We start from the raw sequence: 24,911 nt of genomic DNA, 5'->3' as shown, positions 1-24,911 counted from the left end.
GCGGGTTGACGTGCGCTTCCGTAATGCGCGTCAAGCCGGCTGCATTTAACGTTTATCGACGGGAAATGTGGCGAAAAAGTTGACGGCGTAACGCGCGAGCAAACGAGCGATGTCTGCTCTTTTTTTCTTTCTCTCTCTCTCTCTCTCCACTCCTGTCGATCCCGCATTCGAAACGTCGATTGCATTTTCTGAAGAATCGCTGATGCAAACGTCGTCGTTATGGCTGGTTTATGATGAAAGAAAGCGCGAAAGACTGCGCGATAACTCCCGCAATGCCTGTATATATCTTTTGAAGAGGAAAAATTCCGGATAGAAATATTTGCGTGTTTCAAACTCCCGGGCACACAAAACTTTCGAGCATCGACTCACTTAACTCGAGACTCTCGATTCGCGACTGTGTCGGCATTTCCAACTCTTAACCATCAATCGTCCACTCCTCGTCCATCCGGGCTCTCGATCGGAACTGTTCGACTTTCGAAATGTCAATTAAACGAGCTCGCCAAGTTAATGGGCACAAAACGCCGATTCCAATTTTAACACGCTCCAGTATCCACTACCGGCGGGCAAAATGCGCAAACGAAAGACCGACGGCGCGCGGCGCGCGGATCCGTTCCGCGAGCGCGAGTAAATAGGTCGCTACATCATTTGCGGTTGGGGGCCGGGAATTAATTTCGTACTAAGCGGCCGAGAGAGGGGCAAGAGGAAGGAGGAGGGGAGAGGGTTATGATATCGCAAATTGCAAATACTTGATACGATCGTGGACGGGCGGTCATATGATTTATTGAACACGCGCTGCATCGCGGGTAGTATCAGCTTTACCCCAGGATTGACATCATTTATTAGACGTAGGAAACGCACGCTCGCGCCACGGCATGGATGGAAACCGCAACGATATCGCGGCCGCAGCTGTAAACGAGGTCGACGACCGGCGAATGGTCGACCGATCGTCATATCCATCTGCCGGTAGTTACGGTGGATCATCAGGACGAGCGATTTCGATGTTTCTACGGCCGGCGCTCTCAGTTATCGCTGAATCTCTCGCAGTTCGACAGTGGTCGCGCGAGCCGAATGCGGTCGAAACCGCAATGATGACTAAATACCTGGACCGGATCGAATTGGCACCCACCCATCCACCTGCCCACCCGCCCGCAGAACCTCAATGACGTGGCTGCACCTATTACGGCGTCTTTGTAGCAATTTCGGCTAGCAGATTCGTCGAATGAAACTGCGATCGGCGATAGCTCGCTCCGTTGTTAGATCTATTGATTTCGTTGCATATAAACGCCTGTGTGACATTCTTGTCGTGGCTGCTCCATTTCATACTAATTAATGTTAGATCCATAACGGCACGTGTTACGAATCTTTCAAAACTCGATTTTACGATATATTAGTTTAGTTGCTTGAATCTTATCAATTTTTTTTTTTCTAGAAACTAAACATTTAAATTGGATTTGTGTTCAGTGACCCTAAAGATATAAAGGGAACATATTTTGTGCAAATTTGTTTTTTAGAACTAAATGTAACTCTAAACAAGTTCATAGATTCATAAATAAATTTAAGTAAAATTAGGCTGTTTACACATTTGTAAAAAAAATAACCGAAGATTTGCCAAATTTTTCAGAAATTCTATTCGAAAGATGAGCTTAAGAAACTCTTCACTGCAACCTTTTCTCTTTCCCTCTTCGAAATAAATTTATTTTATTACACTTTTTAATATTCTTTAATCATACAGAAAAGCCACTTGAGTTTGAAATATTAAAATTGATAAAATACTAAAAAGAAATAATATAACTACATCTCAATTAGTAAACAATGTTTTTAAAATAGTTTTTAATTGCATTTAAAAAATATTTTTATAAATACACTTATAAACGTTAAAAATAATGGTTTCTCTTCTTTCATTAAAAAAAAATATTTATTTCACATATGTATTTTAATTGAAAAAAACATTTTTGTAATGTTTAAAAAATGTTTATTATCATTTTTTTAAAAGGAGTTTTTTTAAAGTTGTGCTTTTCAATATTTTATATTGTAAAATAAATTTTATTAATTTTGCATCATATTCTAAAATATACGTGACAATATTACAATAAAAAAAAAACTCTGAAATTTTTTCAAAAATTTTTGGAAAATTTCCAAGCTGTCACACCCATCCAAGTCACAACTGCCATCAATGTTATGTGACTTTTGCAATCGTATGGTAACTGATACTTTTTGATGATACATGAGCACCCTGTATTAATGCATATACGTACCACTGACAGATCAATTCTATAGATGTTGCCAAAAAGATAAAACTTTAGTATAGTTAAAACACATTTTTTAAATAAATAAATACAAAAAAATCAACAAGAAAAGAAATTAAAGGACAAAGAGCACAGCAGGGTCTAAGAACTATCAATATTTATTAAAAAGAAAAGAAAAATGCAGCCTATATGAATTGCCTATATAAATTTATATATCCAAAGTTTTATTCAGTTTCTGTTTAAGAAATATAAGTAACCCAAAAACAAAATATGTCGGTATCGATGATCTTCCATTAATATACAAAATGAATCACATGAATATTTAAAATTTTTGATCCATCGGTTTTAAATTCCACAAATATCGTCCTAAAATTGCTTTTCATTTTCATACCAAGCACTCTGTAAATTACTTCGTGCTCGGGGCGAGACGAGTTATGATTTTCATTACATTTCTACCGACATTGTAGCGTGTAATCAATTTAGAGTTCCTTAACTTCCACGGTTAGGAGAAGCTTATACGATTACACTTTGGCCGTATCTATTCCCATCTCGGTTATGGCAAAATCTATGTCGCGCACCGGTGCTCGTAGACTCGATGCGGTTGCTCCGCAGTAGTAGCGGCCATTGGAATCCGCTAGTGGTCGAGGAACGAGTGTGGTCAGACTGCGGTATCGACAACGTCTTCGCTCACTAGACAGTATTAACCCTTACACAGTTCGTAATCCGTATAGGATTAAACGTCTTCTTTTACGCTATTCACCGATTTGATACTGAATTCATTTTGTACGATTTTGTACAAATTGACTTGGTACATGCATTGGTTTTAATTATAATCATATTTCTTCGTAATTATATTTCTCTGTGCAAATAAGACCTTCTATTACTTCACTTTTCCAACGAATTTTAGTAATTTAATAGCAGATCGATAGCAGGGACTACAGTAAGATAAATAAAACTTGAAATTGCTTTCCAATAAAGCTTATAATCGCTTTAAAAAATGGCGAGTACTTATTTATTGGCTCTCATAAATTCATTGCTAAAACTCTAGCTACATTGTTTCTGTCATTTGAATATACCGTGTCCGCTTAGTTTTAATCTACCGTCATTATTGTTGCAATTGACCTCAGAAATAACCCAGTAATGATCCCTTTGTTTCGCACAGCCATGATTTCGTTCCGGTCGGTGGACTAGTTATTTTAATCCGGTGAGCGCGTCAATAGGGTGGATAACGACGCGTAAAAATCTCGCGTAATAACGAACAGCATGGTTTGTCGGTTCGAGCGTATCGCAACGAGAAATTCGCCATTATGTCGCGTAACTACGCGGACAATAGCGCGATAATTCCAGCCGGTGGTACGCGCATCCGGCCACGTGCGACACGCATACATGCGTGCACGTGCACACAAATACGCGCGTTTATCCGTCCACGCTACGTAAGTCGACCGCACAATAGGAACGAGAAAGCGGAGAACAATTGACTCGTCGATCGAGAACGTTTCCGCGCGGGGTTGCGTTTAACTGATTGCGGTACTGGCGACATTTGACACATCGCGAGCAGTGAGTGTCGATATATCAAACAGCGATGCACGCGTGGCAGATTCGTAATCCCCTCGCGGAAATGATCTTGCCTGTGATAACGAGTAATTCCACGTACGATAATCTCGCGTGGCTTCGTTAGTTTTGGCGCTACGATTCAGTGTAGATTTTAAGACAAATGTAAGACTGACAAGAAATGTTTTACAATGTTTAACGAGAAATAAGAGAACATACAAAAATTAAAATGCGAGATCTTTGAGAGTCTTCGATCTACGGAAAGAACAATTTTATTGCAACATCTAAAAATTTAACTTGATAGTTGATACAGATACAGAAAATAATTTTATATATAGGGCCATCAAAATAATTATGTAAAACGCTCAAACTGACTACTAGAATGTTAAAATATATTACAGCATTATTCGTCGTCCTTAAATGTCCTTTACAATAATTTCGATGGTCCAACAAAATTATTTTTAAATCTGTAATTAGAAAAATTTTTAGATACTTCAACGAAATCGTTCTTTCCGTGCAGCCTGAAAAAAAATGGAAAGAACGATTCAGAATTCGATCGAGAGATATTCCAAGATTGCTAGATATTTTGAATTAAGTTTAATTCTTCTATATTTTCAACAAAATCATTCTTTCACTGAAAGAATGATTTTGTTGAAAATATAGATATGAAAATAATTACGATATGCGTTGGATCGTTAAAATGGATTTGATAACAAGTTGATAACAGTTACCAAATTCATTTTTCAGTGCAGTGTAATTATTTTAACGATCCAACATAATTATTTTCACATCTGTATTTTCAGCAAAATCTTTGCTGATTCTTTCAGTGCAGAAATTAAACTTGATTCAAAATCCTTTTCTAGCAATCTTGAAATATCTCTCGATCAAATTCTAAATTTCTTATTATTGTTATTAAGATCTGTGTCTATTCCTGGCTATCGTTCGACTATTGTTTTATCGCGTATTTGTCGCGTGAAAGCTTGAGAAAGTTCGAGAAAGTTCGTTTCCAAAATCACTAGTCCTTAAAAAGATGTGATCGCGCGCCGCCTGTTCGGTTTGACAGTTCGACGCGTAAAGTTGTAATTTCAACACGTCTTGCCGAACACTTGCTTCATTTACGACTTACTAAGAGAGCGCACTTGCACACTGCTGATAAACATTCCGTAATTACTGTACAAAATTTAATCGTAAAAAAATCAATAAAACTTCAGTACATTCATACATGCACACATTTACTTTGTACAGACAAACTCTTTCTCACTCGCGTCTGAACACTGATTGTTAGGACATTCACCGAAACTCGATTCAGGGCGATCCAAAAATAGAACAAATCTATTAATACGAACAATATCCCTAAGATAAACGTTGCTGCTTATCGTCGATGAAGTAGTAGACTCGATGTAATCCTAGCGCCAATTGAGATCGTTTCCATAACGGGATGGTGACGTTACGACGACACCACCACGAGCTACGGCGTTAACACCTGGTGTCAGCCCCATCAGCGTGTCAGCGCGATCAGCACTTCCGTTCGACGGGAAGAGGGACAGCCTCGAGCATTCGCTGCCGCCTGTCGCGAAACTCGCCAAGTTTCCCGTCGCGCACAATTGATTCAGTCAGCGCCAGAAGGAATTACGCGAATTCGTGCGCGCGCGCGAGAGCAGGCGGAAACTCGACGTAGGATCTCGCCGATGAAGGCTGCAATAACATACAGTACACACGGTCGTGTAGTGTACTCAGCAGAGACTACTCCCACTTTGCGTTTGCGGTAGACGACATTTGCATAGATAGACGCGTTCTACACACCGAGTCTGCGTTCGACGGGTCGGTCGCCTTCTTTGCGGCCAGAGAAAAATGCTCGGTAAAACGAATGCAAATGCCGTGAGATCACGCAAAAGCTCTTTCTTTTTACCTCAAAATTAATTCAAAAAATATTTCACTATCAGTCTACTCAAGTTAACAAGGAGAAGAAATATCCTGTTTTACCCATTTTGAAATCATTATTACCAACGCGAACAGGACAATGAAAAAGCGTAAAAAAAAAGAAAAAGAATTAAGATGAGAGTACTGACACAAGGTAGCACAAGAATATTTTATGGAAGAAGCTCGACGAGGGCATCGTTGGAAGGTTTGCAGCCAACAGATTTACGAGGAAACGTTATTATCTTACAAGCTTTACGTATACAGGGTAATTTTCAAGCATACTCGATCGATCAGTGCTGTTCGTCGTTGTAAGCTTTTTGTACACGCGCATATTAAGCGTTAAACGAATGTTATCCTGTAACCAAGCAGGAAACATACATCAATAAATATTTACGTATATATCGATAATGTCCCGAACATGCATTATTGCTGTAACGACGTGGCTTTATAATATCGGACGTAAACACGTATTGTTCGATCCAGCAATTAGCCATAAATTATCGCCTCTCACAATCAGCCTTTTATGATGTGCGAACGTGGGCAAATTTTCATTGCACAAAAGCGATCGCGCATTTCAGACGAATTTTGCCAATGATACCGTAATTTCAGTGTGATACGCTAGATAATGGAATGTTTATGCCTAAAAGATCATCGCCTAATCTAAATTTCTTAATAACGTGATAATTGCTCTTATAATATTTGTTATAACAAAAAAATTTTATAATTAAAAATCAGCGAACAAAGCACAATTTACTTATTGGTTTAAAAGTGATTTAATATTTTTACTCTTGATTCTTATGTAAAGTCGCGTTTTTTATTACTTCTTTGCAAATTTAATGAGAAAATAATATTACGAATTAAATCAAAATTTATATGTATATAAATTTTAACATATACATGCTTTAATCGATGATACATCAGAAATAAAACGTTTGTGTTTGTAAAATTATCTTTTAAAAAAAAGTTTGTTTTTTCAAAAATATTGTTAAGAAAATAGAAATTTTTATTGTTATTTTTTTTTTAATTAATTTGCAAATAAGTTTATTTTATAAAAATCAAGGCATTAATACATTTTTGATCAAAGATAATGTAAAGCAAAGAGGCTTTTACAGATTGAATATTTAATGTTTAGTTATACAGTGCAAAGCCTTATTACTTGAATTCTATTTCTGATCATATTCTGTCAGAATATTAATTTAAGGTTTAAGTTTAAGGGTACTTTGCTGGAAATGAAATTTCATATCTGTGACTAATTGCGACAAGATAGAAACAATTTTATTGAACGGAAGCGAAGGAAGCGCGTCGTTGTGTAAAACGCAAATCATTGCGACTCACGTCTACGTCGTAGTCGTCGAAAGTGCAATCACGACGTGTTCGTTTCAAAGGGGGCTAGAGACCAAGAACGGAAGGAGGATGAAGGGGAAGGGGTAAAACTGCGTCCCGGCTGCGATATCACGTTGCTCGCGTTTAAGGGGGTTGAGGGCACGCCCGTTTGCATTCGCGACGAGTATCCCGCATGGTTAAGCGCCCTTGCCAAGTGGCATTCTCTCGTTAGCTGATGCGCCTGACGCTAAGTGCGTGACTACGCCGTATAATCTACCGACGCGTGTAACTGGAGAGGTTGCGCTATTTATTTTTCTTTCTTGCTATCCATAAATCATGATTATTCATTTTGAAATCATTACCATTAAAGCTTATGCATTTATGTGCATCATGAATTATTCTTTCTTGTTGATTCATCGATGTCAGAAGCGTATTCTTTTAGCAGATTTTCTATATAACTTCTTTTAAGAGAAGAAAGCGGTACCTCATATATTCTTTTCATTATATAATAAAATGCGGTTATTGCTGTATTGAAAACTACAAATAATAGAAATTAAGAAGACGTAATAAATCTGCGTGTAAACGGTATACGTACACTGACAGAAAAAATATCTTAAAACAAAAAATTTACTTATAACAAAAATATTATTTATTCGGTACATCATAATAGATCATTGCAATCAAATTAAAAATTTCTCAATTGAAATATTTATGTAAAAAAATAAAGACATAATCTGTGTATTAATTGTTCGATTTCCAATCTTTTCATTTCCTTATTTCTCATTTTGAATAATTTATTTTGTTGCATTGTCATTACGTTTCATACATCTACACACGTTATTAGCATGGTTATTCTATTTATCGTTAGGTAATTATTATTATATATAATTATATCCATTCTACCACTATCAATACCGCTAATTACAATAATTTATTCTCTTGGTAAGGGTTGATGCCCAAAAGCATAATGCCCAAACACTTTATCTATATATGATATTATTGATTTCCAGTTAACATCTGAATCATTATGGAAATCATTAATTTGTTGCATATGCATGAATAATTTTCATGATTTTGTTTGTAACTTACAAAATTTCTCTACAATCTTAATATCTATCGATAAATGTAATAATTATTTTGTTTTATTAACTTCTAAAGCAATTTAATAAAAATTACACTTTATTATAACTTTTTTTAATTCTTCAACATTAACTATAGCAATTTTAAATAGTTACTAATTTTTTAAATTTATTTTCCAAATTAATAAGCTTATTTTCCAGAATAATTAAATTAATTAATTAACTTAATGTAGTAATTAAAGTAAATTTGGAAATTTGTAAAAAAATTAAAGGATAGGCCTAAAAACGATTAAATACATATTTTTTATGACTGACAGACTTCGAAATGTCATTACAATACAAATAAATATTAAAATTGATAGCAAATATCACACTTTCCGTTTATCTTTATTATTCTATTTGTCTTTATTAACATAAAAATGTAAAAAAATAATCCTTGCATATGCAATCTAATACTTGAAGCAATAAATAATACGTACACAATATAAAAACATTGCTTTGATTTGTGCGAACGTCAAAAGGACATCGTAATTTTTTTCCAACCGTATTTCGCCTATAAATCCCAATATTTTTTATTGCGAATCATATATTATCCGGGAATGTACACAGCTAGCGCGTTTTTAGTAGGTCAGTGTATCATTTTATTCGCGAAAGAGCGTTCGCTCGTAATAAACGCAACTCGTTCGGCGGACGTCGGGACTTTAAAGAGAATTTAAAACTCCGCATCCCCTCCCCCCACCCCCCTTCACCCCACAAGGAAATGATCCGTTGCCGTGCGGACGAAGGATGGTTTCGGAAAGCCCGCTTTCGTGGCGCTTACTGCCACGACGATTCCGAGGCTACATTTTACGACGACACAGAACACCGCAATTGTATACCGTTAAAACTAAAATATCGTCGCAGAGATAAAACCGCGGCTCCTTCAAACGCGACACCGTTTCTCTTTCGCTCGAGGATCACAGTTTTCTATCCCCGACTTGTCCCGACCTAGTTGCGCTCATCAGTAACTTTGTCCTAAATCCAGTAAAACGAACGCCAAATTTAACTGTAGTTAGAAATAGAAAAATATAAATATAAAAACGCCGCATGCAAAATTTGCACGAAAATTATACCGAGATTGTAAAAACGTCATAAAAATATGTTTAAAATAAGCGACAAATATTACGTTTACCGTCGAAAAGTACTGTAAGAAAAATCAAATCCGGACACCTTTCGCGTAACAATGTTAATAACTCGTCAGATTAAATAAAGCGCAATATTCTTGCCGTCCATCGAAATTTATGCGGCGGAACTGCTCTCGACGGTCCCGCCGCGTTATGCAAAACGTGACACTCTGCGTAACTCGATAATGTCACAACGAAAAGAAATTCGCGGTCGTGCAAGAAACGCTATTTACGGCGATGCAGCTGCAATCACGCTGTCGGAGAAATCTGTTTACAGCACTGCTAGTGGTTTCCGCTCTAGTCGACTCTCTTAACTCCTAGACCTGTACGTATGAAATCCAATAATAACGCCACGACCATTTGGCATACACTTTTCTTCAAAAGCCCGTTTTTCGCACATAACCGTATTTTTCGGTCTTGCGGAGAAAAACAGCGAAAAACGGAAACACTTGTTTTTCTCCCGGCACAATATTAAAACTCGAATTATACACCTCATAAAAATAAAATGAACGATATTAAAGTCGCAAGAAAAATGTTAACAAAAAATTATACAGAGATCATTTTTTCTTAGAATTTAGCCTTTCTTAAAATCATAATAATCGTAGGACAACATAGAGTTCAAAACAGTTTTATTATAGTTATAGCAAAATTAATCAAATTTTATTAAAATTTTACTAAAAGTATAATAAAATTCCTCAACATCCAAACAAATTCCAAAAAAAGTGTCTCTTTGTGTCTCTCATTTCCGGTGGAAATTATTTGCTGATATATAATTCTAACTAGATAAAACTAATTAGAAAAGTTCTTTGAAGGGACACAGATGTTAGTTACTCATTAGTTAATTGAAGAATAATGACACACGTTTCGTACAGTAGCGTAACGCCCGATATCGTTATTCGATGTCAGGCAGAACTGTGTAATACGGAGCCACATGCAGGTTCGTTTTAGTCATAAAACAGTTACGTGACGAGCAATTTCTCGGAATTGAAGTAGATAAGGGAAACAAAGAAATCTTTGCGATTTTACTAGCCATCAAATGCAATGGCAAATAAATAAAAATGGACGCGTTATGGGATACATTCCATGCGCGGAGAAAAGCCGAAGTGTTTTTCACGATAAAAACGAAGGTGCTTTCAAGCTCGAACGGTGATCCGGATTTTATGGGGTTGCTCAATAAAGACGATATTTACGAGGATCGAATTGGCTGTCGAGCGGAGTAACGTATAACAGATGGAACGTGGGGCCGATTTGTGGCTTAACGAAATCCTTGCTCCATCGTAGTCTCCTCGTATTCGAGGCTTTCCATGTACACCGCGACGACGTACCGGAACGGTAAACTAACAGGATATACAAGCAATGAGATCGGAAATGCGGAAATCGAAAGGTGGAGCGCGCGCCATCGCATCTCGAGTGCCCCGAGTCTGGAATTTCTTTTTCGTTTGTGGACATAAAAGGATTGTGCCCGCCAAAAACTAGAGGAGTCGTTAAATATACAAATATTTAATACAAAGAGTAAAATATAAATTTTTCATCGGAAAGTGTTATTTGATACACAAACAGTAAGTGGGATATCTAAAATTCTAGAATGAAAAGAAGAAAATTCGTTTGCTCCTCGAGCAATAACTATTGCTTCTCGAATAACAACTGCGTTTTGTCAAGAACGTGATTAAACGCGCTAAACAGAATATGCAACAAGAAAATGGAGTAATGGTATTTTAATAATGATGGAGATTTACCAAAACACTGAATTTAATTCAAAATGAGTAGCCAAACAGTATTGATGATTATTGATATACCCGCAGCTTGAATCGAGATCGACATATTCGACATGTGTCAATACAAGAAACTAGATCGCTCGAAATGTCGATAGCATTAAATTTACCCGGCGAATTTAATTAACTACTAAATTATTTTCATGTAAAATTCTGATCAGAGATGCGTCGACTCCGCGACAGTGCTCAAACAACGTTTCACCGAATATCTGTATTAAAACGAGTAATATCACGGTTACCACTTGACATAGCAATATCAATAAAGAGCGGACAATGCCGTCGCGGTAATAATCGAACCAAGTTATTGCAAATTATCGTTTTATCCCGCAATTTGATAAGCGATCGTAACGTGACGCAAATGACTCGTGACATTTACTCGATAACGTTATTTCGTAACTGACATGACTCTTCTGTAACGTCGCGGCGAGAAAATCAAAACGACATGTGTAATGTAATGTCATGCACGCACAATCGCCTTGCGACGCATACGTGACGCATACGTATCTTCTCACGAGAGACAACAAGACAATTTTATAGACGGAACGCGGCAGATCTATTATTCAACTTTTGTATTCAGAGAGAACCTTTGAATAATTTTGGCTAAATTAATTGTTGCTGATTTCATTTTCTAATTCCGCATTCTACAGTGTTTATTTATGTGCAACGCGACAATGAGATTTAAGAAGAGCAAAAAGGTCTGTAACGCGGCAGAAACTCGATAAATTTTGACTCGTTATTACTACAGAGATAGAAATAAATTAAATGCAAAATCCTTTGTGGGCTATAGTATAAACTATATATTAACGGTAAAAATTTATTTTCAAAATTATATGTTACAAAATGTTAATATATGTTGAAGTTGCTACAGTCTGACACATAGCGCGGTGTAACTCGTGATTTTGCATAGATTGCGTGATTTATCTTAAATGTCTAATTGACATATTTATATGGATCATTAACAGAATTATGTTTCAGAATTTTTTCATTATAGAATAAACTAAAATTTAAAAATCGATAAAATTTAACAAAATGACGATAAGAGGTAAAAAAATCAAAATACTGTTGGCAAAGTGCCCAACACGCACGTGGCATCTATCCGGAAACCCTCTCGGTTAACGATATCAATGGCCACGAAAGCCTCAAGACTGAAATCAAAATACTGTTTGTTATAACATGTAAATAAGTAATGGTATAAATTTAATTGTAGTTAGTTCTGTAGAACAGTTAATGCTCTTTAATCTAAAAACAAAAAACATCTTGATATCTTTGTTCGTTCTCGAATTATCCCTGCAAAACGATAGATCACACAATGGATGAGGCTGCAACAGCCTAATATGTTAACATTTTGTAACTTTTCAAATTTTTCTTTTATTGTTAATACATAATATAAATAACATAAAAGGAAATTTCGTATTCAATTTATTTCAATGCCCGTATTAACGAGCCAAAGTTTATCAAGTTTTCCGTCATTATAAATCTTTCTATCCTCCTTAAATAAAAATTGAGCACAAAAATTATGTAATTACGTAAATTACTCGCAAAAAATGAATACCAACGATTTATCTTGGGAAGGAGTTCCCTAACAACGCATATAACCGTCAGATCTATGCATTTGCCGCGCTACCCATGTTACGGCGGGACCTTCGAACGGTTAAGTCCGCTTAGAAATCTATGGCGCCATAGAGATTCGCGACGGGATCGGGCGAACGAGCGCTTCGGGGGCCATCGTTCATAAATATCAATGCGGCTTACCTGTACAGAGGTTCGCCGCTGTCCTCTTTGAACCAGAGCACCATGGAGACGGCGTCATTCGACTCGCGGGGCTGTATGTTACACGGCAGAATCGTCCTCTGGCCCGCCACCCCCTGTATCGACTCCACGGGTACTGGAACATACATTGACGTCTCATTCAGAGGAACGTTCATCTCAACGCGAGAAAACAAAGAATAATGAAGCAAAGAGGAATCGTGGAATAACAAAAAGTTATGGATTTTTTAGGCGGTTCATACAACGCGACCCTCGAATCCCTCAAGAGAATGTCGAAGTCTCCTCCTATCACTGACAAGATTTCCAGATATCATAACTCCATATTTTACGAACTTTGAGTTTCCAGCGCGTGTATACCTTCTCTCGCGAGATATTCAAATCTCGTACGATTCCTTATGATTTATTTTATGTTGATATTACAATCAAATGGCGTGCATTGTTGTCTACCTGTAAAATCGCAGGTACGTTGTTTTCAGAATTACGCCACCTGGTAGATTATGCATAATTTAAATGTAATACAATCTTTTCATATATTTTATTGCAATGGAATGTAAAATACGTGTTTCTCTCTTCTATACATTTAAACTGTTTATTTAAATAAATTCTACAAACATATTTCATATATCATCTGCGTTTCCTAGATGTACGATACTATAGCAGCAACACTGAGAAAAAAGTAGTTGGTATTTGTGACTACAATTGCATGATGAAATAATTATGGTTAGTAGCTCCATTTTTATAGTTTTGATATAATGTTAGTAATAATAATCTTATATGCGTGATTCTATCAACTATGTGAAAAAATTTACTATAAATCGTGATAATTTTAAATATTAATACATGTAGTAAAATAGAGAGATATGATTGTTGAAGATAAAATTAACATTTTCATAGTAAATGCAATCATAATTATACCTATTTTTTAAACGTTTACTCGCTACTTACGTAATAATAATAATTAATAACTATAATTTGCATGATTAAAACAACCATAAGTTATAGTTAAATGGTAATTGCAACCATTCTTTCTCTTAATGAATATCAAGCTTAAAATCTAATGTTGATATTCCCGCAGAAATATGGAATATTGTCTTCTTGTCGACATTATATTGTATAATGTTATATGACATTATGTTGCATAATGCAATACGTTTTAATATGATGGCAATACATAAATCTTTATAGTAAATTATCGATTTGTAAAATTATAATGCTCGCGGTTTTTGAAAGAATAACCAGCAATAAAATTAACTCGGGCACAAAGAAAATCAATTATGTCACTTAAAGTGGCTCCTTAAACACGGTTCACGACACTTTCTACTCCGCCTCTCGACGACGAGCATTTCTGACAATAATGCAGATTTTTATCGAGTAACCTCTTTTTACTCCCACAAAGACTCATGAATAATCCCTTGGCGTACTCTCCTTTAATAATCCTTATCCCCAGTAGAAATTTTTCGATCCGCGCTAATAGTAATGTCGTTTTAATGCGGCTAATAAAGCGTGATCTTTGATCTTTCATAGAGTGCGACGAAAAGTACGATATATTTGTTAATTAATGATTACAGTTTTCCGCAATGTCAAAAAGATACTTTTATTATAAGAAATCATTAATGGATTTAAAAATAGAAGCACCGGAAATTTGGATAAGTAATAAATCGTATTCGCACTTGTAATTTCACATTCGTAAATATTCGCAAAAAAATATTACGTTACTAATATATGTAGTATTATTTCCATTAAAAGAATAAAAATGATGATGCTCTAAAATAAACTCTATTATTATTCTGAACATCTGAATTTTTATAGTATTTACAGTCGCGAAAATATGCTCGTGCATTGTCGCAAAAGTCATTCAAGAATTCGTGATCAATCTTGCATTTTACTTTTCTACAAGACAGTAAAATGAAAGTTCTGTGAGAAAAGAGTTCCGCACCACGGCTAGTTTCTCGTCCGGAATTTTCGTTCAAGTCGACGCCGCGCCGCCGACGATAGGATGACCTCGTGCATGCACTTTCGTCACAGGAACACGTATTACATTTACGCTGGCGTTACAATGACTTTATACAAGTACGTGTTCTTTGTCCAGTACGTGGGAGCTGCGAAAATGCGCAACGAAAAAGCCACCGATCTCAGCATGAAGCTGCGATGCATTATCATGCGCATGCATTATGATGTTTGAGGCTGTTTAAATTTGCTCGTTTTCCGAAAACAAACTTAAGACATTATTTAATGTTTTTGTACTTGTATAAAATTTCCCAAGTGAAAGTGAGCAAAAATGAGAGAGAAAGATGTACATATTAAAAGCATCTTGTTAAAGATTGATTTTAGTTTTAGCTTCCAAACTACGAGCATGCTGTGCAATTAAAGTGAATTTACAAAAAGTAGTTTCCTAGATATTCAAATCTTTTTACTTATCCAGGAATTATTGACTTTTCATTAACAGGGACGAAACTGCAAATCAATTACAAACTTTGCTTTCTTTATGCATAAGTATTATGGATCAGTGATTCAATGTAAATTGAAAGGAAGAAGAAATAAAGTTGTAGTAAATTATAGCCAAGTAAACTAAATCCACAACAACGATCTGACATAAAAGAAACTCTTTATTACAGCGTGTACAGCGTATACGTGGTCTACAAGTAGTTAAATTCACATAATCTCGAATGTGCCCGAATGAGCAGCAAGCAGTAATGCACAAGAACATACGTTATATACGTGGAAATGCGGGTATCTCAATATTTTACGATACGGATTTTCTGCTTCGGAGGGATTTATAGTCGTGGCTGATACCTTGCGAAACGAAATATCGCCGTCTGCCAAATAAAAGCGGCGACGGTGGTTGCGGCACAGCAACAGTTGCATCTGAAAGGTGCCGCGACGTCGTCGCCGCGTATTTTTACGCTTCGGAGTCTCTCGCCGAGCATGTAACGAGCTATCGATACACGAATTACACATCGCATTACGGCGCGTTAACCCGACAGTTATCCAAGACTCAAGGAGACTCTGAAGTCCCTCAAATGTTATTTTATAGAATTGCATTTGCGGAATTCAACAGGGAAAAAACTGTGCGCGTCTCAACGACTCAACGACGAGCGAAGGGCTCTGCAGATTGCATACGAGATTGTCTCATGGACAATAAAACCGACTCGGATTACATTCTAAGACGCGGTTGAATTTACAAGATTTGCTTTCGCAGCGGCACTCGGAGACGAAACGTGTTTCAGAGTGCCACGTACGTGCGCCCATTGCGAATGCTTGTCAAGAATTGTTCTTACGTTGCGATACCACCAGAATATAGGGTATAGATAAATTAAAGTGCTCATCTTTCAAATTATAAATTTTTTATGTGCGATAATTTTGAAATTAACTTTTATGCAAAAATTTTAATTAAAAAATCAATTGTTTAATATATTTTTATATTAAATAATAAATTAATACCCGTCTTCAATAAATTTAAGATGTACAAAACGTTGTATTATAATTTAAATGTATATATGTAAAAATATCAATAAGTTTATTAATATTAATATTTTCCGTTATCAGTCGATTAAATTGATATTACGAATTTCGAGAAAAGAATTTTGTACGATGAGTAAAAATATTTTCGGCAGAACATAACAATTATATTTATTTACGAATTGTCTTTAATCATTTATAACCCAATACTGTGTTTATGGTTCTAAATTAATTGTGTGTGAATTTCATTACTTAACTAACAAGAAAAAAGTTACTTTTCATTTTAACAGCATCGCATTAGAGCTAGCCGTCGGACGCCGTGTTAAGCCGCGATTTAAATTAAATTTCTCGTGGAACAATGACGCTCTACATGCACGTTGTCGAGCGGAAGTGCCGGCCGAGCTCTGCCGGTGACACTTCCGTTGACTGGTGTAATTAACAAAACCGGAAAACCACGAAGGCCGGCTATTCGCGGAAGACTGTTGTTTGAGATCACCTGCCGCGAGATTCTCTGACGGATTTCTTATTACGTAATTACCTCCCTGCCAGACACTCTGGATTGTTGAAACGCACAAAAGGAGCGACTCTGGCTAAATAGCACTCTTTGTTTATTTTCTGGGCCGCGAAAGGAAAGTGCGTTTGTCTTCCTTTGACTATTTCAAGAATTGTGCTTGTATTAATTATGCACGTTTGTAACGCAAGCACAACAGCAAATTTTGATGTTTAACATGACCCTTAATTAAACGGGAAAAAAACACGAAAGCATTTATTAAGATACTTTTCTGCATTTTTTCTTTTATTTATTTAAATATACGATATATATACTGTAAAATGAGATAATTTTGGCCCAGTCGGGATAAAAGAAATTTTGAGAGAAACTGTTTCTTATAGTGTTACTCAGCAGATTATCCAATTTAATTGATTTTGTCACTAAAAATACAGATAGCAACATTAGTTAAAAATTATAACAACTTATTTATAATTTACTCTTTCGTTACGCAAGGCAAATAGAGTGTAATAAATTGTCTAATAATATAATATAATGTAACAATAACATAAATAACTGTAATAATATAATAAATTTTACTTGAACATTTTTAATTAAAAAATATTAAATTAATAACTAATAGCTTTTTAAATTTTATCTAAAGTTAAAAAAAAATTAAATTTTGGAATGTTACTCTATAAATATTTTCATCCAATTATGTGTATTGTATTTAAAATATTATAAGATATTTTATTTTTCAAATTTTATGTTAAGGTAATACATGATTAATTATTTTGTACTTTGTATAATTTTCCAAAAGTACATAAACAACAAAATTTAAATTCCATTTTAAACTATTACAAATTAACTAACTCGATCAACGAACATATTAGAACATTAATATAAATTCTGTGAACATAAAGTTGAATGTTTCGTACTAAAATGTACAAATAGATTTTGATATGATTAAATTAAGTATTGATATGATTAAGTTAAATATTTTCCTATTGATTTTACCCTTCCCGCTCCTTGTAGTATTAAGAAAAATTCTTCGCAGTGCCAATCGAATAATCATATTTCATGGCATCCTCGAGCTCGCAAAAGTCTGGCCGTGACACTTTCTCATGGCATGGAGAAAAACGAAGAGAAAGAGTACAGAGGCACAGCCTCGGGCAGAGCAATTAAAATGCGGCCAGGGCACAAAGGGCATGAGACCTACCGAAATTTCCACCCCGCACGTTCCACTTTTGTAGACATTTCTCAGCCGGTAATTGCCTTCCGGCCCGTGCGCACGAGAATAACGGACGGAAGGAATGGACCGCATGAAATATCTTTTCCATACCTTATACCCGACGAAACAGAGAGAAAAGAGAGAAAGTACCTAAAGAGGTAAAAGAATAAAGACGGAAGATAGACTGAAAGGAAGATTAAGTCGCAACGACCTTAATTGACCTAAGCTTTGGACATCAATCTGAAGCTTTCAAATCAATTATTAACATATACGTTTAAGTCTGATAAATGTATCATGTATATATTTTTTTGAGCCCAATAAATGTGTCATATGTATATACGACAAATGTTTATCGAAATTAAAAATAATTCAAAATATCAAAAATAAATATCAATGCAATTAATGTATTAAACATCGTAAAATAGTTTTTAATCTTACGTGATTTTTAGACTTATTTAAGTTATTTTTTACAATTAACTAAATGTTGTTTTTATACATACATTAAAGTTATAAAATTAAATTAAAAAATTACATTGAATGTAATATTCGAATTATGTTATATACGAATTATTGTTGTCTTCGTTATTTGAAAACATTTGATTGATTCTTTGATTTTAATAGATTCCAAATATCTATTAAACAAATATCTATTCGATATTTTTGTTATTATCTAATGTTTATGTTACTTTTTAACGTATTCATCTTATATTAAATTAATACAAAAATTTGAGTAGACCGTTTGGGATATACGATACATAGTATGTTATATTTGAAAAAAAATACTAAAAAAGAAATAATGTGCATTAAATGCAGGGTACAATAATCTGTGCTTAATACAATACAAGGAGCTCACCGGAAGTTTACCGGAAGAATTTAAAAAATGATTAAATACAATGGCAATTTATGAACGACGCATTGCTGCTAATTTTTTAAATAAAATCTTACGATTTATGCGAGATGTGCATAAATATTATGGCTAATCGATTGTTTGCATTATCAAGAAAAAATAATAAAAGAAACAATTGTGTCAGAAATAGGGAGATAGAATTTCAAAAATAAAAAAAATTTTGTAAATCCGTGCGTAAATTAGTGCTCTATTAATTTAAATAATATCATACATATTTAATGTTCTAAAATCACATTATACATAATTGAAGCTCCATGCATTTCTTCGAATCTTTCCAAATTAGAATTTTTCGAATTTTGCAATTGCTATTGAAAATAACTTCAAAGTAAATTAAAACACCTCTGACCAAAATTCTAATTTATCGGTATTTTAATTATGTATATATACGATTTTTGGACATTAAATATGATATTAATAAAAAAAATATCAAGTACAATATTATTTAAATTGATTACATAATTGATAATTATTTTGACTCATATAACCCGTTTTGTATCTTTCTTTTTTTTCTTTTTTGTATTAATTTCTATTTTAAACATTGTGAGTCTTGATTTAATTTATCCTTTGATAAAATTTAAATTTAAAAGTAATATGTCAAAACTTTCCCTGAGCATTAATAAAATCCCCCAAAAATCCACGATTTTCAAGAATAAAAAATAAATTTCTTGAAAATTCCTAGTTTTTCCCGATAGGAAATACTTTGTAAATTCTCGACACAGATATATAAAATATCGAAAATATTGAAAACAGATTTGTAGTCTCGCCAACGGTAATCCTTAAAAAATGTCACTTGAGCTCGCAAAAATCGTCTATGGTCACCGATCGAATAAAAATAAACTCGCTTTACTTACCAGTTACCAGTAAACGACGCTCCCCCTCACCCTTGCCGCGATCTCGTCCGTTGTCCCGGACGTCGCGGTTGCTCCGAAAGCTCGACCGCTCGTGCGGACGCAGGTTAAGGTTAGGTTTCCTCGAGGAAGCACCACCGACTACGCGTTTGCGCGACGCGACCGAATAATCGCCCGTAAGGCGACTTTGCACGACACACGCGAGAAAACGTTTTTACCGAAACACAACGCGTACGATCAACGGCGCGGATCAGCGATGTCCCTTGTCCGCGCAAACAATGGCACGGCAGATGCGACGTTGCGATTTCGATCTTCGCGTACCAAGTCGCGTACCGAAGTTCCAGACAGTTCCAGAAGCCGCGCGCGACGTGGCGACTACGCACTTGGAGCAAACAAACAAACAACGACGCTTCGCCGATCACAGCGATCATCATCGTCACGCCATCACCGTTGCGAGAATTCGTGTGAAGTGCGCCGCGACCGGCGACGCGGCGACGGTGCGTCCGGGCGAGCGCAGCTAACTTCGCGTAGCTCGCGCGGCGTACCTATCGCGTGACGTCATCGCGTTGAGAACAACGTTCCGAAAATCCGAGCGTCCGTCTCTATTGAATACATATCTCGATTAATCCGACGCTCGCTTTTATGCTTTAAGCCTCGCGGGTTCGCGGCGCAATTAAGTCAGGGGATTGAACGACGCAGGATTATTTTACGAATAGAAGATCGACGACGCGAAACAAAGTGGCGTACGTACGTCGCTTACGAGCCGCTAAGCATCGATTAAAGATTAATCGCGATTCACGCAGTACCAGAATATTCCACGACGCTCGTTGATCGCTCGATCGATTCGATATTCCCGACATCCGTTCACACGCGGGGCTTACTTTCGATGAGAAAACCGTGTGATAAACGCGAACTGTTCCGCGCGCGACTACGAAACGTGCGACAAGGACAATGCCTGCGACATGACTGACTACGTGACTCAAACAAAAAACGAGTGACGCGTGTCGCGCGGCGACTTCGAAGCGTAAACAATGATGGGACGGAAATGACAAGTTATCATCCGTGTGTACAATGCATACATATTCGAGGTCTGTATCGTAATAAAATAATAATTACGCATATAGGCTTATTTGTCATGAAACATCGAAACTCATCCAAGTGCAACTAAAGAAAAATAGTGATTCTATGCAATACTTGCGATATTTCGCGATGATCGTCCATCGTTTGATTCAGAACTATCAATACGCGGGAATTTTTTTCGATAGAGAAAAAAATGCGGAAAATTTGCGAGAATGTGACTACGTGAATCAAAATTGTATAGACGCGCGCCGTGACTGTTATATTTAAAATATATTTGAAGTAATAAAACTGAAATGTAGCGAATTTCAATATAATTTAAATTTTGATCGTAATTGTAATTGAGATCATCATACCGCATAATGAGCAAAGACGTAAAGTCAAGTGTTAAATTGGCGTTTTATTCTAATTTGAATATTTCTTCGCTCATGCTTATTAAAGAATTTTAAAATAATTGAAATGTGTAACTTCGAATATATCTATATATCTTATGGTACTATTCGGAATAGATTCCAAAAATATTTATTTCCTTAAATATTTGTTCCTTTTAGAACATTCATAACTGTCGCCGAAATTGGAGAAATCGTAAAGTCTCCATAACTCTTTCGGCGTAAGAACCGTGCACTGATTGTGTCCAATCGTGGACCTTAAAACATCATTTTTCAAACGATCGATAACAGCATGACGGCAGCGCGAACTTGCATGTGTAAGTCAAAATCGATGATTATTATTCGAGCAGGAACGACGCGTTCGCGTAACTTTCATCGACATGGCACAGGGTAACATGGCAAAAGACGCATGATCGTTGGACAATTTTGCAAAAATCAGCTTTTAGGAATTCCCATTTGGCAGTAAAGGAAAACGACGCGTTCGGAAAAGCATGGTGTGCAAGACGACCAAGTTTTGAGAAAGGCGTGCTGGCAATGGGGATGGACGCGAAATGCTGAATCGAAGCCCGTTGCCACACGACAAAAGGCCAAAAACTTTCGACGCCGCGAATTGCGTGCAAAGGAAATCCCGGCATTGCTGCGAACTCGTCGCTGTCGCTTCGATGGCCACGGTATTGTAAGAGCTCCGTGTACGAAATTCATTTCCGGTGAATAGATGAATATTTTGCTAAGGCGGCTTAAGTTCTCGCCCGAATATGTCTCTCTCGTGTCGCATAAATCTTTGCGCGACTAAGGCAGAAGATTTATTTAGCTCCTCGGAAAGACCTACTTAAAAGTCCAACGGAGAGTTAAAAAAATCTATTAACAAAGTGGCAATGTCATGTGCAAATGACAGATAAAAGTAAAACAAGTGGTAGAATTAATAGCTGCAAAAGTTTTAAAACAAATTTAACAAAGATAATAATAATTTATAAAAAAAATTTAATTATATTGAACCAAACAACGTGTTCTTTTTAATAGAATTTTGGATGCTACAAATCAATTTTTACCAACAAGTTTCTAAAATAATTAAAGTTTAATGTGCAAAAGCTTTTTTGTAATATTTAAAATTTTTGTAAAAGAATTATTTTAAACGTTATTTTAAAATTTTGATTACAAGTCACGAAAATATTATTCATTCTCTATAAAATGCTAGAGTCACGAAAATATTATTCATTCTCTATAAAATGCATCTTTTACTTCGATATCTTAATTGTTAGCCATGATTATAACGAATGTAAATACATAGTTCCGTTAAATTATAGCAAATTTTTCACTTTTGACGATCAAATCACATTATGTATACTTGTAATTTAATCTGTGGGTATCAATGCACAGTGTGCAATTTATCGTGATAAATTCCCCTATGTCACATTTAATATATTATATCTACAATATATTATATATAGCGAAGCATACTTTATATTGTATATAAAGTAAAATATCCAAATAAAAAAAATGCATATTGTAAGAAATATACGAAGAAACATTTACGATCAGAATGTTATAATATAACAATCTATTTTATTAAAAAATTTCAAATAAAAAGCCTTTTTTGCACGTTAAACTTCAGTTATTTCAGAAATCCACTGACGTGCTGATAAAATTTGATTTGCAGCATCATTTTCAGCATCCAAAAATCTATACCAAATACCTTGTCTAATTAAAAATAATTTTTAACTGTATAAACTAATGTAATTAAAATAAGAATAAATGCTAACATTATATGCGTTGTGTTAAATGTCAAAAGAAAAATTACATCTTTAAATTTCTAACAGATTCAAAAAAATCGCTAACTAAAATGTATTTTATAATATAATGATGTTAAAAGATACAAGAAGCGGGGTCTAGGCGAACGTTTCATGCAAATATCAGTTAAAAATTCCTCCTTCGTGATACGATATAAAGATTTCTAAAAAAATTGCATCAATGTTGAATTCCATTTCTAGTAGTTGATTTGTGAAAAACGGCGAGACGATCCTCGCTCTCGTTCTCCTGCTTTTTTCCATCCTATATGTTCCTTCTATATTCTTTTCCGGTCTCTCACGGTGACCGCGAAACGAAAAGGAGCGTATACTCAAGAGATTGGTTATAAAGAGCAAACAGAAAGGAATCGATGTAATTGAGGTAGGTCAGGTATCTTTTTCTTTCTCTCTCCCTTCCTCTCTCTCTCTCTCTCTCTTACACGCTCCTTCTTCATCTCGTGGGGCCCGAGCTTTCCACGAGAAATTGTATCCGAGAAAATGGCAAAGATCACGTCAGAGACTGCATTATTCAGCACCGGCTCGGTAAATCTATATATACACGACCGCTCTTTCATCCACAGTAACGTAAATCCTTTCCTCTTTCGTTCTAACCGTCCACTTCCTCTCCTTTCTCTCTCTCTCTCTCTCTCTCTCTCTCGCCTTTTCTTTTTCTCTCCCTTTAATTTTTCGAATTACGTGCCGAGCTGTTTGTACAATACTCCCGGCGAACGTAGCCCCGAGATGATTCGAGATGAGTCGAGAACCGCTATCGCTTCACTCTCGACCCGATCCCACGCGTAAACGCAAAACCATTTCTATTGCGCCATTTATCATCGACCTCGCTGCTTTATTAGGCGTGACTGATGGATGTCCTTATTACCGGTCCCGAATTCGTACCCGAAAAATTATCCCATTTCCACGGCCGTCCACCCGCGCGCCGCCGGGGTTTGGCCAACGAGTCGCTTTTCCGGATGCTGAATCCGTCTCCGGACGCGAATTCAGCCCGCGTGAGAAATCCGGAAATCATAAATCACCGAGCGCGGCGAATTGTTGACGGAGTATATTTTCAAAAAGAACTCTCCTCTCCGGACTCCGTCATTGTCAGTCGTATAATTAATTGATCTATCGCGCGATAAGAGGACTGAAGAGAAGAAGGGGAAGTAAACAGGCGCAAAATTCTCGATCATTTAGCTAAAGTTCCACCCGCCGTCAATTTCAGAAGCTCAAGTTAAGGAGAGATCAATTTTTTTAACACAGTTTATCGATTAAAACAAAAGATGCTAAATAATCCAAGTGAATTCAATATATTAATTTATAGCAACCCTACTCTCTAAACCGGAATCAGCATATTACGACAATGAATAGCCTGACTTCAGTGGTATACTTATAATTGTATCAATCAGTGATATACGCACTGTCTCTCAGTGATCAGCGAGAGTATCCTCCTCTTACGCGAAATCACTGAAAGACAGTGAATCACAGTTATAAATATAACACTTTTCTCTTTTCTCTCTCTCTCTCTCTCTCTCTCTCTCTCTCTCTCTCTCACTTGTAAAATCAGTAAGATTCCTCTGTTTCAGATTTAGAGGGTACACTTTGCGTAGCTTCAAATATTTTAGAGCAATTTAATTTTATATCATATTGTATATTTTTATTCTACTAAGTCGATCTCGCCGTGGAAGTGAAACGTATACAAATCTATCTCAATTTCCGAGCTAGAAATATCATCAGATGTCTTTCTAGTCGCATAAACTAGATCTCAGTGTAAAAGGACAGAAGTTTGAATTTAACTTTTCTTTTCAGCTCTTCAATCATCTTTTCGTCGAGTTACGAGAGAAAATGTCGCCGTTGTCTCTTAATGGAATAATAATGCGGCATTATGACGGTGCCCGAGACGCGGGGAACGAA

At 35.9% G+C, this 24,911-nt stretch overlaps 1 protein-coding gene across 5 annotated transcripts in view; it reads right to left on the bottom strand.

Moving 5' to 3' along the window:
- Positions 1–24,911, bottom strand: part of LOC105196108 (nephrin) — a 301,908-nt gene that overhangs the window by 207,208 nt on the left and 69,789 nt on the right. For 4 of the 5 annotated variants that reach the window (XM_026131964.2, XM_039459216.1, XM_026131965.2 and 1 more), the window contains one exon: positions 12,807–12,939. In XM_026131964.2, the coding sequence (XP_025987749.1) occupies positions 12,807–12,939 (133 nt within the window). Of the gene's footprint in view, positions 1–12,806; positions 12,940–19,756; positions 20,722–24,911 lie in introns of those variants that run through there. The other variant, XM_026131966.2, reaches the window with a different exon arrangement.

The sequence above is a fragment of the Solenopsis invicta genome, chromosome 16, assembly GCF_016802725.1.
Source record: "Solenopsis invicta isolate M01_SB chromosome 16, UNIL_Sinv_3.0, whole genome shotgun sequence".
NCBI lineage: Eukaryota > Metazoa > Arthropoda > Insecta > Hymenoptera > Formicidae > Solenopsis > Solenopsis invicta.
Note: the sequence above shows the minus strand (reverse complement) of the source record. Positions and strands in the feature narration are given on the sequence as shown.